The sequence below is a fragment of the Gracilinanus agilis genome, chromosome 2 (genome assembly GCF_016433145.1).
Source record: "Gracilinanus agilis isolate LMUSP501 chromosome 2, AgileGrace, whole genome shotgun sequence".
Classification (NCBI taxonomy): Eukaryota; Metazoa; Chordata; class Mammalia; order Didelphimorphia; family Didelphidae; genus Gracilinanus; species Gracilinanus agilis.
The window spans coordinates 240,696,856-240,714,063 of record NC_058131.1 but is presented as its reverse complement, the minus strand read 5'-3'; the positions used below and the strand labels follow the sequence as shown (position 1 = coordinate 240,714,063).

The following is a 17,208-nucleotide window of genomic DNA, read 5'->3' as shown; positions in this document are numbered from 1 at the left end:
TCTGGCCCTCTCCCAGAATCATAGAATGTTAGATCTGAAAGGGACCTTAGAACACAGACTATCAGAAATAAAAGGGCCCTTAGAACAAGCAATGTTAATGCTGGAAAAGTCCCATTTTACAGATGAGAAATCTGAGGCTCAGAAATATTAAATGACTTGCTCAAGGTCGCATAGCAAATAATCGGTAGACACAGGACTTAAATCAGGTCTTCAAGCCCAGGGCTGCTAAATCTCTCCAGCTATGTCCTAGACAGAAGAGGTAAAGGTCCCTTCCCCAGTGGGCGGGATGATATCTCTTCATCATAAGTCAAATTCCCAGGCACCCTGGGGATTCTCAGGTGTCTTGCAGAGCTGCCGGGCCGGCTCTGGGCTTAGGCTGAATTCTGCAGTGACCCGACATCCACAGCCACCCCCTCCAGGGTGGGGCAGGGGAAGGCTCCCTGCAGGCCCCTCTGGAGCCCCCCGATGAGTAATGAGATTCCAGCCTGGAGCCCCAGTGACAACAGAGGCTTCGGAGAGGCCATGTGATGCTCTGTGAGTGCTGCTGCTACTGCCACCGCTAGGAAGCCTCCTTCCTCCTTTCCTTCCAAGCTCTGCCTGTCATGGCGACGCCGAACAACCTGACTCCCACCAAGTGTAGCTGGTGGCCCATTTCGGCACTGGAGAGTGATGCAGGGAAGGCTCCGGAGGCCTCGGAGGGCCAGGAGGCAGCTGACCCCTCCCAGTGGGCCAAGGAGAGCCTGGTTCTCTACCACTGGACTCAGTCCTTCAGCTCCCAGAAGGTACATGCAGGAGGCAGGCTCTGGAGGGCAGTGGGAGTGGGGAACCCAGAAGCCTGGGCATCCTAGCCTCTTGGCTCAGGGGGCCTGGGATGGGATGGGACCTGAGCTTGGTGGGGGGAGGAGTATTGGAGTGGGCAAGGTTTCCCTCTCCTCATCCCCAAGGAACAGTAAACACCATGGGCTTCCCCGGGGTGCTCCAGCCCTAGCCTGCAGCTAGCCTGGCTCTTTTGGCAGGTTATAGTTGCAGTTGAGGATTCCGGGTGGAGGAGGCAGCTGTCCCCCACCCACTCACCCACCCACCCAACTCCCAGTGTCTGAGACCTGCTCATCCCCGATGCCTGGCTATTCTGCTCCCCAAGGAGAGACTGAGAATGGGGCCGAGGGGGATGGGGACAAGCAGACAAGTACAGACAAAGAAAACAGCCAAGAAAGCTACTGTCAGAGGTTATCAGAAGGAAGGGAGGAAAGAAAAGGTGCTGAGGGACTCAGCTGGAAAAGCTACCATTTCTCTAGACCTGATACAGCAGACCCTACCATTCTTTGTCCCAGACACTGCAGCCCAGCCCAGCCCAGCCCAGCCCAGCCCAACCTAGCTCCAACCTTTCTTCCACAGAGCTAGAGATGGTGGGGTGGGCTGGGGTAGGGGTGAGTGGGGTAAGTATCTGTGGCTTCCAAGCACCCCAATTTCAGAGATTTAGAGCTACAGGATCTCTCAGAAACCATTTAGTTCAACCCCCTCACTTTACAAATGGGGAAACTAAGACCTAGGACAATAATTTCCCCAGGGTCATATAACAAATTGGTAACACAGCTAGGATCGGTAACAAGGGGTCACAACTTCCAGTCTTGGGGGTTAGGGACTTCACTCAACCACCTTTCTCCTGCCCTACTCACCCAGGTTCAGCGCCCTCTGTACCTACTCACCTCCAGAACCAATGGATTCAAAGTTGCCTGGGTTCTGAAAGTAGCATGGAATCTTTTTTTTTTGAGAATGAGAATTGGAGTCAGAATCAGGTTAAAATCTCATCTCTCCCACTTACTATCTCTGTGACCTTAGGCAAGTCACTCCCCATTCCTAAACCTCAGTTTTTTTTTTAATTTGTAAAGGGGTTGGATTCTAAGATTCCTTTTAATTCTTAAATCCTTTAATGATCCTTAAAATCCTGCCTTCAGAATAGGGGTTGTTTAGGGATACCAGAGGAACTGCCTTATGTCCAGCAGTCCCCAGCTTCTGGAGCTGCTGTCAATACCTTTCTACCACTCCAAGTGTACTCCTCTTCCCTTCCAGCATGTTTTCATACTGGGAAGGAAAGAGTTAACCCTCTCCCCTCATTTCCCCACCCTCCTGAGCCTGTCACAGTTCCTCAAGGCCTGCTGGGCTCTTTCAGAGCTAGGCAGGCATGTTTAAAGGCACAGGACACCCTTAACAATTCATTAACCCTTTGGGCCCCAAAGTTTCCCTGAAAATGAGCATCAGTGACATCGATTTCCTGAGTAAAATCCAGGGGCTAAAACTATGTAGCAGGGGGTGCAGGGGAATGGTCAGAGTCAAAGGAAGAAGGAATAGCTCTTCTTTCACCTTTGTAGGTAAGAATAATAAGGGAAGAAGAGGGAATGCAGAACTATATAGCTATTAAGGATCTTAGAGATTTAACTCTCCCCTCACCTCAATTTGATAGATCTGGATACTGAGGAGGGGAAGTGACTTGCCCAAGGTCATACGGCAGGTTCGTGGATGAACCAGGACTAGAATCCAACTTTCTTGACTCTCAGTCTGCTGCTCTCTCCATAATATCTCACTTCTTCACTATGTCCATTTAGGTAGATGTTCCTCCAAGAGTTGGTGCTAGTTTGGGGACAGACTATATAACTCAGTGTGGTTCTAGGGATTGAAGGGGGACCATGAGAGCCTCTCACAATCTAGTTGTTGACTAACTAGGAATCAGGCCCTGAGGAATGCTAGGAAAGTATGTGGGAAAGTATGTGGGAAGACTGAAGATACTCCTCGTGTTCAGCACCATGGCCAGAGCTACTGGGGAGGCTTAGCAGAGAGATAAGCCAAGCTTGGCTTCCTAACCCTAACTTTAAATATGGGAACAGAGAACTCGTACGGGTGTCAGTTCCTTTGGTCCCTGTTCCCCTAAAGAGCCCCTTGCTTTCCTCGTCTTTGTGTCCCTACATATACTTTCCAACTTTAATCAAACTCCTGGGTCGTTGGGTTGGCCTTAGCCCTTACTCAGAGCGAGGACTCTCCGTTATAAACACTCAGTGGTCACAGCTCCCATCTCCGAGTTCCCTTTCCCCTTGCTTTTCCAGTGCCTGGACTGTCCCATTTCAGAACTAACTCTCAACATTTAAAAGCATCATAAACTGGAGAGGGCAGCTGTAATATGTTACAGAAAGAGAACTGGATTGGAAGTCAGATGAACTGAGTTTAAATCCTGGTTCTGACTCTTAGTAGCTGTGTGAGCAAATCAGTGGGTCTCTCTGGACCTTGATTTCCTAATGTATAAAATAAAGGGATTGAAGTAAATGTTTCTTAGGACCCTTCAAGTTCTAAAATCTGATAATTCTAATCCCATTAAGGGCATAGGTTGATAATGTTTGAAGTATTTCTACCCAGCCACCAATAGTTTTTTCATTTCAATAGGGCTTCTGGAAGGCTGGGCAGTGTTCAAGGTCCAAAGGAATGCTACACCAAATGTGTATACTAATCCCTGTTACAGAAAAGTGATCTAGTATCATTTTGGATCCCCCACACCAGTGACCCAGTACTTTCAGGTGCTCTTTTCTTCAGCAAAAAAGAATATGAGACATTCAGTCTCTCTAAAGAATTAGGGAATGAATATTCTCTCCCTGGGATAAGGGTAGGAAGAATTTGCAGCTTGCCAAAGGATCCTGGAGAGAGAGATACTTAAGCCAAAGGAATGAGTCACTAATAGTGGAGACTATCTGGAAAGATATCCATGAAATTATAGAATGTTTTAACTGGAAGAGATCTTGGAATACAAAAAATAGAATGTGAGGGCACAGATTATTTGTATCCCTTGTGCCTTACGCACAATAGGTACTTAATAAATGTTCATTGAATTGAATTAGAGCCACAAAGATTCTTAGAACTCATAACAGTGTGTGAACAAGCATTTTATTGAGTGCTTACTATGCAAAGACACCATTCAAAGTGCAGAAGATACCAAGAAAGGCTAAAGACAGTTGTTGAGTTCAAGGAGTTTATGGTCAGAGGAGAGGAGAGGGGAATAACAAACAACTACGGCTAACTAAGGACTACTCAAGATCAAGATACACAGAGGGAAATCAGAAGGTGGTGTTTTTATCTGATACTTGAAAGAAGCCAAGGAAGCTCAGCGAGTGTTCTATGCAAGGCAGAGAGCAAATTAATATTATGAGAATCAAGAGATGGAGTCAAGAGAGAATGCCTGGGGCATCTAGTACAAAGAACAACAGGGAGGTCAGTGTCATTGCATGGCAGAGTATGTGCAATAGGTTAGGAGTATAAGGAATAAGAAGAGTAGAAATGTAGGAAAGAGTCAGGTTATGGAGGAATTTAGAGCTGGATAATCTTATTCAATCTTCTCATTTTACAGTTAGGGTAATTAAAGGTCCTAAACATGAAATGACTTGCCCAAGGTCATACAAGTAGTAAGTGGCAAAGCTGGTCCTATAACCTAGATCTTCTAACTCAAGAATCCAGTGCTCTTCTCACCTCAGGGGGGATAGGGATCCCTGCTCAGAGCCCCTCCAACTTCTGTTTAAGATTGGCTCTGCCCATACACAACAAAGATGGCAAAGCTGTGCAGATGAACCTGATGGCCCTTCCCTACCTCCAGCTAGATTTCCCAGTTGCTTTGGCCCACAGCTTGACTCAGAAAAAAAGATTATCCTTGGTAGCTTGTGCAACCTCACACTTTTAACAGCATTTAACCTAAGTCATTCTCCCTAAATAAAATATCAGTAGCTCCTTCTTCCCCCTCAGCCTCCAGCCTCCTTCACTTCTAGGAGTCTAATGTAGGTGACAAACAAAGGATTTTTGAGTTGGAAGGGACCTTAAAGACTATCTAGCCCAAAAATGCCCTCATTTTGTGATGAGGAAACCAAGGCCCAGGGAGGGACTGTCATTGGGATAACAGACTGCACAAATGTCAGGCCCTTTAACTATAAAAATTATAAAACATAGAAAATGGCTTAACTAGGAGGGATCTTAGAGGTCATCTAAGCCGGCCACACCATTTCACAGACAGGGAAGCTGAAGTCCAGGGGAAATGATGGGTCCAAGGTCACACAATGAGTCAGTGGGACATCCAGGAATTGAATCCAGGACTCCTGACTCCAAGTTTAAGGCTTCTCCATATGTCCCAATTATGGGAGTTACTCTCCCTGTGTAGTATTGCTAGAGTTCTCTTATCCCTTGGAATATAAATCTAATGCTGTGGCCCTCTAAAGGGGAACTCAAGTGCTGCTTTTCTGTCCAGTGGTGCTGGAACTACCAGGGAGGAAGAGGAGACAGTGTCTGGGCCAATTTGGAAAGGATTGAATAACACTCTAGGAAAGAACTCTGAGGGAACTTAGACCTTTTCTCTCAGCTCTCCCAACCCTTATTACCATTCCCCATGCAAGCAGTGAGAAGGATAAGCAGGGCTGCCTTATGTCTTTGGGACTACTGGGCACACAGTCACATCCAGAGTCATAAATGTGCACACGTCCACATATAACCCACAGCTCGTGTTTATATTGGAGTGTGCCTACACACGCAGGTGCGTGAGTGCATGGGGAGGCATATACACACAGAGGAACAGTCATACCTAGAGAAACGCAGATCCTCACCCACGCAGAGTTCACACTCTGCCCCACAGTGCTGCTTACCCTGGCAGACATTTACATACAGCCTTACAGACAGAACAAGCCTCCTCCTCCTACCTGGCACAAAATGTGAGGAGTTCAGTCTCCGATTAATGAGCATTCAGCCTTGGGCTCAGCCTCTCTGGGCCTCTGTTTCCTCCTTTGTAAAGTGAGACAGTTGAATTGGATGATCTCTACAGTCCCTTCCAACTCTGATATTTGTTCTGTGTCCTAATGTCCCTTCCAGTTCTAATGTTCTGTCATTATGAGACAGACCATAGTGGAGAATCGGGACAGAATTTAGGGACCCAAGTCCCTGCCAGGATCTCCCAGCTCACATCCCCCAAACCAGTATTATACCCTATTGTGTGTTATCTCCCTCCCCACATGCCCCCCATCTCCCCTGAACAGAGTTTCCCCCTGTGTGTGTCCGGGCTCTTCCCATGCCCCTGTCCCCTCTGAGCCCCTCCACCCCAACCCCCACCCAGGTACGACTGGTGATTGCAGAGAAGGGGCTACCCTGTGATGAGCGGGATGTCAGCCTGCCTCTGAGTGAGCCCAAGGAACCATGGTTCATGCGTCTGAACCTGGGCGAAGAGGTACCCGTCATCATTCACCGAGACAACATCATCAGTGATTATGACCAGATCATAGACTACGTGGAGCGCACCTTCACTGGAGGTATGGCGACCTGTTTTTCATAGGGCACCCAGGAGCATGGGTAACAGCAAGGTCTCTGCCACTCACTAGCTATGTACATTTGGAAAAAGTCATTTTTCCTGTCTGGTCCTCAATTGTCTACACTGGCAAAAGGCAAGAGTTGGACTAGAATTCTTAACCTGGGGTCAGTAAACTTTACTTTAAAAAATATTTCTAATAGCTGCATTTCAATATTCTTTTGTATATATTTTATTTTATATGTTAAAAAAACATGATTTTGAGGAGTACATAGGCTTCATGGTATGCAAAAAAGTCAAGAAACCCCAAATGAAATGATTTCTTTCTAGCTCTCTAACCTTTCTGTCTCTAAACCCTATGATTCCCTTGAGGTCTAAGGGCCTCTCAGTGGGAAACTCCTTTGATCATCTCTGGCACAAGGACTCCTCAAAGGTACCAGAGTAAGAGGCTCCCAAGCAAGCAAGGCTGACTATGTGACAGAAGATGCTCTTATCTGGAATTTAGAAGTACTGATTTCAAGCCCCAGATCTGCTACTAATTAATTATGTGACCATCGATGGGCAAACTCTCTTCTCTGCTTGTTTCCTCCTTTATAAAATGAAGTGGTTAGTCTAGATGTTCTAGAAGTCCCGTCCTACTCTGATGCCGAGGAATGTTGGAACCACCAAGGAGTCCCCAGGAGTCCAGCTCTCTCCCGAGGGATGGTGTCCAAAGGGAATGAGATTTGCCTAAGGGAAGAAAAGGTGATCACCTTGGGCCTAGGACTGAGACAATGAACCTAAGACATACACATTGGGTTGTAATACCTTTCTCCCCTGGAACAGGATAGAGGGAGATTTCTGGAATCTGCATCTTTGTGGACTATACCCAGCCCTGCTTCTTTTTTTTCCCATCCTAGAACATGTGGCCCAGTTGATACCTGAGGCTGGCAGCCTGCTTCATGCCCGGGTACTGCAATACCGTGAGCTGCTGGATTCCCTCCCCATGGACGCCTATACCCACGGCTGCATCCTCCATCCCGAGCTCACCACTGATTCCATGATCCCTAAGTATGCCACAGCTGAGATTCGAAGTAAGTGGCCAGCCCAGGAAAGCCTAGCCCAACAGGAGGAGTCAGGAATTTGAGCATCAATTCTTTCCATTTGCTTCTTTCTTCTCCCTTCATCTTTCTCATTCCCTGATTGCCCTCCTCTTTTCTACTGACTCATTTCTCTTTTTACTTTTTTACTTTCCTTTTTTCCCAACCCCATTTTCTTCTCTCTCTCTCTCTCTCTCTCTCTCTCTCTTTCTCTCTCTCTCTCTCTCTCTCTCTCTCTCTTTCTCTCTCTCTCTCACTCTCATCCTTTCTCCCTCCTCCCTCCTCCCTTTCTCTATTGTACTTAAAAAAATATTTCTGCTCCCTGCCCTATTTTCCCCAATTCCAGGCTCTGAGGCCTTTCCAGAATCACTATTAGACCCTCTGTGTTGTGTCCAGCCATGAGTTATATCCCTATTCCTCTCCTCTCCTTTGCCTCTACCAAAGCTGCTGCTGCTTTTACCAGGGTCAGTTGTAGAGAGCCAGGCAGAACATGTGAAGACCAGAGCAGACATGCCACTCTCCCCACCAGTGAGAGGAGGGCAAGTCACCTTGGCAAGGAAGCTGATCAGTCACCTTGGGACCTTCAGTGCCAGGCGCCTGATGGAGCTTGATATCACTAATCAATCACTGGACAGGTCCAAAGGGAGCCTTTCTCCTCCAGGGTTTTCCTTTCTTTTCCCTCCCTTGCCAGACCTATGCTGAATAATCCTGAGTGGGGCAGGTGTCTGTCCCAAGTGACTGACTGAAGGGAAAATGCTGTTCTTGACCTTCAAACATTCATGAAACATTGACGAAGCTTAATATAGCCAGAAAGTAGGAGCTGCAGAGGTGCTCCCTAGAACCTGCCCAGTAGGCTGGGTAGGGTGAGCCAAGAAGGCAATGGATCCCTTACTTTCCTCAGCAATAAAACTCAAACAAGTGGACCAGGCCCTCTCCCAAGGGGCATCCCTTCCAGTCCAGGTCCTATACTTCAGGATCCTGATATGCCACATTCCTCTGGCTCCCTCCTAACTATTCTTAGCAGGAGAGTTTTGATCTTATGAACAAATGAGTGGTCTTAGCATTTTAGGGCTAAAATTTGAGTGACCTCCATAGAAAGTCACTCACTCCTAAACCTCTCCATGTTAGTGCCACCTGCAAATATCTCTCAAGATATCCATTCCTGTGGCTTAAGATTTGTACTCTGCAGGCTTTTAGTGTTTACATGTTTATGCTCCCCCTTATTCCACCCTGGATTAGATACACATTGTAATCCCTTGGGATTTTCAGAACTAGATATGGAAGACCTGGGCTTGAATACTAGCCCTACTACTCACTACTGGTATAAATAAACATCAGCAAATCACTAATGCTGTGGGGCCTCAGTTTCCCCATCTGTAAAATGGGAAATGAGAGAATTGGACTAGATGATCTCTAAGGTACTTTCTGGCTCTACAGCTCATATCCTCCCCCAGAATTGCTCTCCCTTCACAGTGCTAGCTCCTGCTTCTTTCTGCTCTTACTTCATTCCTTTCTGAGCCCGATTAGCCAATCTCTCTTCTACTCTGCCCACTCTGATCCCATCAAATGAAGAAGAAAGGCATTAGGTGAGGAAGGGAGAGAGAAAAGAAGAGGAGGTAGGAGAGACAGAGAGAGAGAGGCAGAGAGAGAGGTTTCCCTCTCCTGGTAACATGAGGAAAAGAAAGAGGAATAATACCAACAGAGGCAAAGTAAGGGAAATCACTGTAAATTAAGTGAGGTGAGGTAAAAAAATATGATGCTTAAAAGATATATTTGACAACCCACTTCACCTGATGTCTGCATTTAGGAAGACACTGGAGACCCATGGTATAGTACAGGGGTCGGCAACCTTTTTGGCCGTGAGAGCCATAAATGCCACATTTTTAAAAATGTAATTTCCTGAGAGCCGTACTATGCGCATAGTGCGCTCCTGTAACAGCGCCTGAAAAAAAATTGACTTTATGGCTCCTGCAGAAAGAGCCATACGTTGTCGACTCCTGGTATAGTGGAAAGAATCCTAGACTTGACTCAGAGGACCTGAGTTCAAACAAGCCTTGGTGGCCTTAAGGAAGTCACTTGCCCACATTATACCTCCATTTCCTCATCAGTAAAAACAAGAGAGTTGGATTAATTGATCTGTTAGGCCCCTTCCAATTCTAAATCTCCTCTCTCTCTTCCCTTCCCCTCTACTGGCCTGTGGTCTTTGGTGACTGAAAAGTGGAAACAATGTGTTTCATTCAGTTCTTCTATGGGTTGGAAGGAGTAAATTAGTTGTATATCTGTGTATAGGGGCAAGGATGGAGAAGATGATCAGACTTAAGTCTACTTTCAGTTATTTCTTCTCTTAATTATTAAAGTTCTAGAGGCCATCTCCAGTAGTCTCTGGAATATGAAGGGATTTTGTTCTTTATTTCTATTATGATTATTACTCCTGCCATATGTTACTAAACAGAACTCATATTTATATGGTACTTTATACTGGGTGAAATCTCCACCAGTGAAGGAAGTACAGTTCTCATGTCATAGAGAACACTAATGAAACTGAGACTCAGAAAAGCCCTAGGGTGCCAGGAGGCAAAGCTATGTTTCTTGACTCCAAGTCAGCCAACCTAGTTCTCACTGTATCCTACTGCCTGGGCAGTAGAGCTGGGCAATCTAGGAGGAACAGGGAGACAGCCAGGTGCCTTCCGTACAGACATAGTGGGCATTGAGGACATAGTAGATAGAGCACTAGGCCTAAATTCAAGAAGACCCAAGTTCCAATTCAGACTTAGACACTTACTAGCTCTATGACTTCAGGCAAGACACTTAACCCTACTTCTCTCAGTTTCCTCACCTGTAAAATGGAAATAATAATAATACCTACCTTTCAGGAGTGTTGTGAAGATCTAATGAGATAGTAATCATAAAGTGCTTAGCACCAAGTACTATGGAAATGTTAGCTATTACTATTATATATCAATGAGGGTCTACTGAAAAAAGAAAGGAAACAATACACACAGTATGTCTGGGATACTGCAATGGAACCTATTTCCTGATCATCTACATTATATGCCTCTGTGACCTTGGACAAGACATAGCCTCACAGAATCTTTGACCTGGAAGGGACTCCAGAGGTCATCTAGTTCAATCAATATCTGGGCAAGAATCCCTTCCACAACATCTTCACTATGCAGTCTTCCAGCCTCAACTTGGATCCCTCCAGGAAACTCACTGCCTCCTAAGCAGCCTATTAACTGGCTCTCCTCCCTTCCTTACATGGAGCCCCAAACCTGCCTCTCTGTAACCTCCCCTATCTCTGCCCTGGAGGACAAAGAACAATCCTATTCCCTCTTCCCTGCCAGACCTTCAGACACTTGAAGATAGCAGTCATATTTCTCCTGAGTCTTCTCCAGGACACACATCCCCAATTCTTTCACTTACATCACCCTTCTTCCCTATAAAATGGAAACAATACCTGTACTACCTGCTTAAAAGGGATAACATGGCATCATCTCTTTTTAAATCTTAAAATGATACCCAAAACAGGAGTTATTAGCATTATCTCTACGGGGGATGTTGGAGGGAGTGAGGGGACAGGATCTGCCTGCCTTCTTTTCTCAGGACACTTGGCGAATGCCACCACTGACCTAATGAAACTGGACCATGAAGAAGAGCCTCAACTATCAGAGCCCTACCTTTCCAAACAGAAGAAACTCATGGTGAGTCACTTGAATCCCCCACACCTCCAACACACACACTCACACTTACAAATAATCTTGCCATGTCCTTAAGAGGGAAAGAAATATAGGCCAGAGAAATTCCGCAATGAGAGAACTAGACTTTTGGGAAGTGAGCAGTGTCTCAAATGAATCCAAAGCCCTCTAAATGAAACCACTGGCATAGTTGTTGGGAATGGGGAAGTCAGGATGGTTAATGAGTAAAATTCTGGGAGTAAAAAGTTGTGTGATCTTAGGCAAGTGGCTTCTTTTCTCTGGATTTCTTTTATCCTTAGGAAAACTGGGGCAGTCTACAAAATGATCTCTAAGCTTCCTTCCAGTTCTAACATTCTATGTTCTAAGGTTTCTTTTAGCTCTGATATTCTAAGTTCTAAGATCCATCCTAGTTATAACATTCTAGGAATCTATGATTCTGAAGACAACAGCTACCTATGTGTGTCTGATTCCCCATTATCAAAGCATGGAAGAGGCTTTGGGATAGTAGGGGTAGTAAACCTTCCTTAAAATCTTCATCAGGTGTAACCATGGAAAAATTGTCTAAAAAATAAAATATTAAAAAAAGAATGAGGTTAATTTCCCAGTATGAGTTGTATGAATTATATTGGAAGACATTAAATGTTATGCCCTATATGCATAGAAGTATAATTAGCCCAAGGAAAAAAAATCTTCATCAGGATTTATTAAAGGCAGCTAGGTGGTACAATGGATAGAATTTTGGAACTGGAGTCAAGGAGACCTGAATTCAAATACAACTTTAGATTATTAGCTGTGTGACCCTGGGCAGGTCACTTTACCTCTGCCTGCTTCATCTGTAAAATGGAGATAATAGCATCTACCTTCCAAGGTTGATGAGGATAAAAAAATGATATTTATAAATTTCACATATGTAGAAAATTATTAAATTATATTAAGAATTAAAATGTTATGTATGCGATGTTGTCCACAAATAAAATTATATATGTAAATTACAAATTTTATAAAATTTGAAAACCTTAGAAGGCTCTATTAGTGCTAGCTGTTGTTGAAGTTGTTGTTGTTGTGAGTTGTCTCACCATGATATGTAGGTGATTTTGAGTTCCTGAAGGCTAAGCCAATGGTGTGCAAATACTGGCAGATCCTCCCAAAGTGGAAACACTTTACATATGGGCAAGTCATGGACTTTGAGCCTGTCATCCAAGGACTAAATAGTGCAGAAGGTTCCTGAGCAGATGATGGTCTTTTGGCCACCAAGTGAATTTTTTTGGTTGCAGCATCTCATGAAACAGTCTCCTATTGCACGGTAGAATTACTCTCTATGTTTGTGGAGAGAGCAATTACAAAATCATGAATGCTTAAAGTACTGAAGTGAGTCCTGGACAGCAGGATGCAGCTAGTAGGTCACTGGACTAAAGACCTGAATTCAAATCTCACCTTACTTACTCTCAAGTTGTATGGCTCTAGCCATGTGATTTAGTTTCACTAGATCTCAGGTGCTTTATCTGTGAATTGAGGGGAGTTTGTGGCTTCTAAGGTTCCTCCTAAATCTCCTTCCTAAATCTATGATCCTGTGGGCAGCTAGTTACCATTGCAGTGCCTCTCAGAGCCCTCTCTGAAAAGAAGTGGACAGAACTGGCCTCTAAAGAGATTTGGGCCCTTATTCCTCACCATCAGTCTCTTGGTGCCCACCATTCATTTACTCACTCATTGATTCATACATTACCTAATAATTCCTTATTATTCTGAGCACATGCCCAATCCTGAATTATGTTTTGAAGATAAAACAGAAGAAATCAATTATGTAATCCTTGGCATCAGGAGCTTATAGCCTAGTTTGAGAAAACAAAATACGTATGTTCCCTAATCATTTCATGCATGTTAGTCTTATCTTCCCAACAAGACTACCCAAGTCTCATATGCTTTGTCTTCTTCTATTGTGTCCCCAGCACCTAACACTAATGCCACACTGGGTACATACTAATTGCACAGTTAATCAATGGTGGATAGGAGATATACCAAAGCCATAAAGGACTTTAGAATGTTAATCCTAGAAGGGACCTATAAACATCAAGCATAGGATGACAGGACTGAAGAAACCTTAGAACACAGAACATTAAAACTGGAAGGAACTTTAGGACACAGAATATTAGAACTAGTGGCATAGTAGACAAAGTACTGGGCCTGGAGTCGGGAAGACCTGAGTTCAAATTTGGCCTCAGCCAATGGACTGTGTGATTCTGGGAAAGTCACTAAACATCTGTTTGCCTCAGCTTCCTCACATGTAAAATTAGGATAATATTATCACCTATCTCACAAGGTTGTTGTAAGGATCAAATGAGATAATAATTATAAAGCTCTTGGTACAGTGCCTAGTACATAGTACACAATATTTAAATGTTGGCTATTATTATTATTATTAACTGAACAGGACCTTAGATTATAGGGCATAGGATAGAGGAGTAGGACTAATAATCATAACAGCTAGCATTTGTATAGTATTTTCAAAGCACTTTGCAATACCTCTTTTAATCCTTACAACCTAGGATCAAACCTTACAACCTTAGGAAGACAGATGCTATTATTATCCCCATTTTTTAGATAAGGAAACCAAGGCAGAGGTTAAATGACTTGCCCAGGGTCACACTGCTAGAAAGTGTTGGAGGCTAGATTTGAGTGAACTCATATCTTCCTGACTCTAGTCCCAGTTCTCTATCTACTTGGCCCCAATTTAGATATTATTTAATCTAGCTTTTCAGATGGAGAAACTGATCCCAAAGTGGGGAAGGGATTTACTCAAGGTCACAAAGCTAGTAAGAAGCAGTCCTGGACCTGCAACCCAGGTTTTCTGGATTTAAGTCCAAGACTCTATTCTACTTTCTTAGCTCCTAAAATTCCTATCCTTTTAAATCCAATAAAGACAGGTGAAGTGGGCTTTGGGAATAAGCAGGAGGTGGGGAAGGAAGCTCAGTCTCTTGGGGCCTCACCTCTTAGTTCTGGTTATCCTCAGGCCAAGATCCTGGAACATGACAATGTCAACTACCTGAAGAAAATCTTGGGGGAACTGGCCATGGTACTGGATCAGATTGAAGCTGAGCTGGAGAAGAGGAAACTGGAATATGAGGGTAGGTCCAGGGTACGTGGAAATGGGATGAATGTGGGAAAGTAGAAGAGAGATAGCACTGATCTCTTAAACATCATAGAAAAAAAGGCTCAGAGCTCAACTTGGCTCAGCTCAGTTCAGGTCTCTCTGGGTGCATTCTCTTTCAAAATGTATTAATTATGCATTTCCACTAAAGTTCTCAAAGCATAGGAAGTCTTGGCCTTGAGCCATTCCCTCCCCATCCACCCATCCATCCATCTTGCATAGCCTTCCAAAGCATCTTTATGAGGCAATTTTTTCATCTTGCATTTCCCTGATCCTAAAAAGATTCACCAATTTCCTTGCATAAGTCTGAATTCTTCTACCTGGCTGAAAGAGACCTTAGAATATAGAAGATGATATTTTAAACCTCCCCAAATTTTAGAATTCAAAGATCTCTTATAGCATAGAATGTCAAAATTGGATGAAAACTAGAACCTAGAATAAAGAACATTAGAGGTGGAAGGACCCTTAGGATACAGAATATAAAATGTCAGATATAGAAGAGATATTAGAACAGAGAACTTCCTAGCAGGCATTTATGGTCCTCTTAAATCTGGCCCCCCTCTACATAAGCCTTCCCCTTCAACTAGACCTATATCTTCATTGTTATTCACACAAACCAGGCTTATTCCCATATCTGTGCCTAAGGTCACGATGTTTTCCTTCCTCCTTTCCAAGGTGCAATCACTCTTCAATTTTAAGCTTGATTCTTATCTCCCCTAAACCCCTGACAGATTTCTAGTGCAAATGAAAGAGCACTAGCTCTAGAGTCAGAGGAAACAGGTTCAGATTTTACATCTGGCACCTCTTTGTTTGACCATGAGCAAATTACTTCATCCCAAACTAGATCCCCAGGAGATATTTCATTTATTTATTTATTTGTTCATTCGCTTATTTATTTGTTTATTAAACCCTTACCTTCTGTCTTAGAATCACTACTATGTATTGGTTCTATAGCAGAAGAGTGGTAAGGGCTAGGGAATGGGGGTTAAATGACTTGTTCAGGGTCACACAACTAGGAAGTATCTGAGGCCATATTTGAACCCAGAACCTCCCATCTCTAGGCCTGGCTCTCAACCCACTGAGCCACCCAGCTGCCCCCCCCCAGTAGACATTTTAAACTCAGTATGTACAAATTTACTCTTTCTCCCTAAATTCTTCCCTTAACTCCTACCTTCTCTATTACTACATCCTCTCACTCCCTTAAGTTGGAAACTTATATATTATCCTCCATTTCTCACTGTCACCACCACTCCCATATCCAATCTGTTGCCAAAGCTTGTCAACCTCTTCTAATATATTGCCGCCCCCTAGTACATGTCTTCATCATCTCAAGCCTGGATGATTGTAATCCTGCTGGTGGGATTCATCCTCCACTCAGCTACTAAAGTGATTTTCCTAAAATGTAGGTCCAATCATGTTACATCCCTACCCAATAAACTCCAGTAACTCCCTACCACTTTCAGGATCAAATACAAAATCTTGTGTTTGGCATTCAAAGTCCTGTATACTACAGACCTCTCGAATCATTCCAGTCTTCTTATACATTACTCCCTAACACATATTCTTTGATCCAATAACATTGGCTTCCTGGCTGTTCTAAGAACAAGACATTTGGGGGCATTTTCTCTAGCTGTTCCCCATTACTAGAATACTCTTCCTCCTCATCTCTACCTACTGGCTTCCCTGGCTTCTTTTAAGTCTCAACTAAAGTTCCACCTTCTACAAGAAGTCTTTTGCAACCCCTCAATTCTAGTGTCTTCCCTCTCTGAGATTCAGATGTTCTGACCCCAAATACACTGCACTCTATATCACCTCATACTTTCAGTCCTAGAAGTTCAAAGGATAAAATGATGACTAAGGGGTGGAGCAATTATGGAAATTTTTCTGGAGGAATTATAAAATGAATTCAGTCTTCAATAACATGTAGGGCTTAGACAAGTGAAATGGGACTGTAGTCAAGCAAAGCCTCAGAAGAGGGAGTGCATATATTGTATTTAGGAAGCAAAGAGAAGACCAATGCGGGGTGGCTATCTTCATGAAGATCTAAAGGGTAGTAATGAAATTTAATGTTTGGACAATCTGTCATGTACCCTGAATACCACCAGACTAAGGGGCTTAGACTAGAAAGTGGGAAGCCACTGGAGAGTCCTGAGCAAGGAGTGTGAAAAGTAAAACATGTTCTAGGAAACAAAGGAAGTTTTTAGCCTGATATCCTGGGAGAGCCATATCACTGCTAATAGAGACTAGGAAAAGGAGTCTGGTTGGTTGACAGAAAAGTATGCATTTGACTTTTTTTTAAACACTATCTTGCTCCCTCTACTCCCCAGGGCAGAAATGTGAGCTGTGGCTTTGTGGCTGTGTCTTCACACTGGCTGACGTCCTCCTGGGGGCCACCTTACACCGCCTCAAATTCTTGGGACTGTCAAAAAAATACTGGGAAGATGGCAGCCGACCCAATCTGCAGTCATTCTTTGAGAGGGTCCAGAGACGCTTTGCCTTCCGGAAAGTCCTTGGGGACATACATACCACGCTACTTTCTGCTGTCATCCCCAATGCATTCCGGCTGGTTAAGCGGAAACCACCATCCTTCTTTGGAGCATCCTTCCTTATGGGTTCCCTGGGAGGGATGGGATACTTTGCTTATTGGTACCTCAAGAAAAAATACATCTAGAGCTGGGCTGTGCTTGGTGTTTGGTTGTTGGTTTGTCTCTGTGCTGTGTGATTCAAGATGAGCTCTCTTCAATTGTCTCTTGAAAACTTGAAACAGTCCTCCCTACCCTACCCTTTCCCTAATTTGAGTATATTGTCAATGTGAAAACATTCCATTGTCTAGAAGTAGAAGTAACCAACAACTCAAGGAAGCTATTAAACCTGGAGAAAAGAGAAAAATAACCCAAACAAAGCAACAAGGAATGCCTTTGATTTTGATTTGAGTTTTTGAGTCTGAACTATAGGGAATGGTCCACCTCAGGT

At 44.0% G+C, this 17,208-nt stretch overlaps 1 protein-coding gene across 6 annotated transcripts; it reads left to right on the top strand.

The window, feature by feature from the left end:
- Positions 1-602: 602 nt before the first annotated feature.
- GDAP1L1 (ganglioside induced differentiation associated protein 1 like 1) lies at positions 603-16,906 on the top strand. Of its 6 annotated transcripts, XM_044661087.1 has the most exons (8): positions 603-782; positions 6,128-6,320; positions 6,750-6,757; positions 7,017-7,033; positions 7,181-7,389; positions 10,999-11,096; positions 14,098-14,212; positions 16,563-16,906. In XM_044661087.1, the coding sequence occupies exons 1-8, from the start codon at positions 603-605 to the stop codon at positions 16,904-16,906; spliced, it is 1,164 nt and encodes a 387-aa protein (XP_044517022.1). The 6 variants fall into 6 exon arrangements, with proteins under 6 accessions (XP_044517022.1, XP_044517025.1, XP_044517023.1 ...); XM_044661090.1 differs by lacking the exons at positions 6,750-6,757; positions 7,017-7,033 and adding an exon at positions 4,431-4,439 and having other exon boundaries at positions 7,216-7,389; XM_044661089.1 differs by lacking the exons at positions 6,750-6,757; positions 7,017-7,033 and adding an exon at position 1,568 and having other exon boundaries at positions 670-782; positions 6,053-6,320; positions 7,216-7,389.
- The last annotated feature ends 302 nt before the right edge of the window (positions 16,907-17,208 follow it).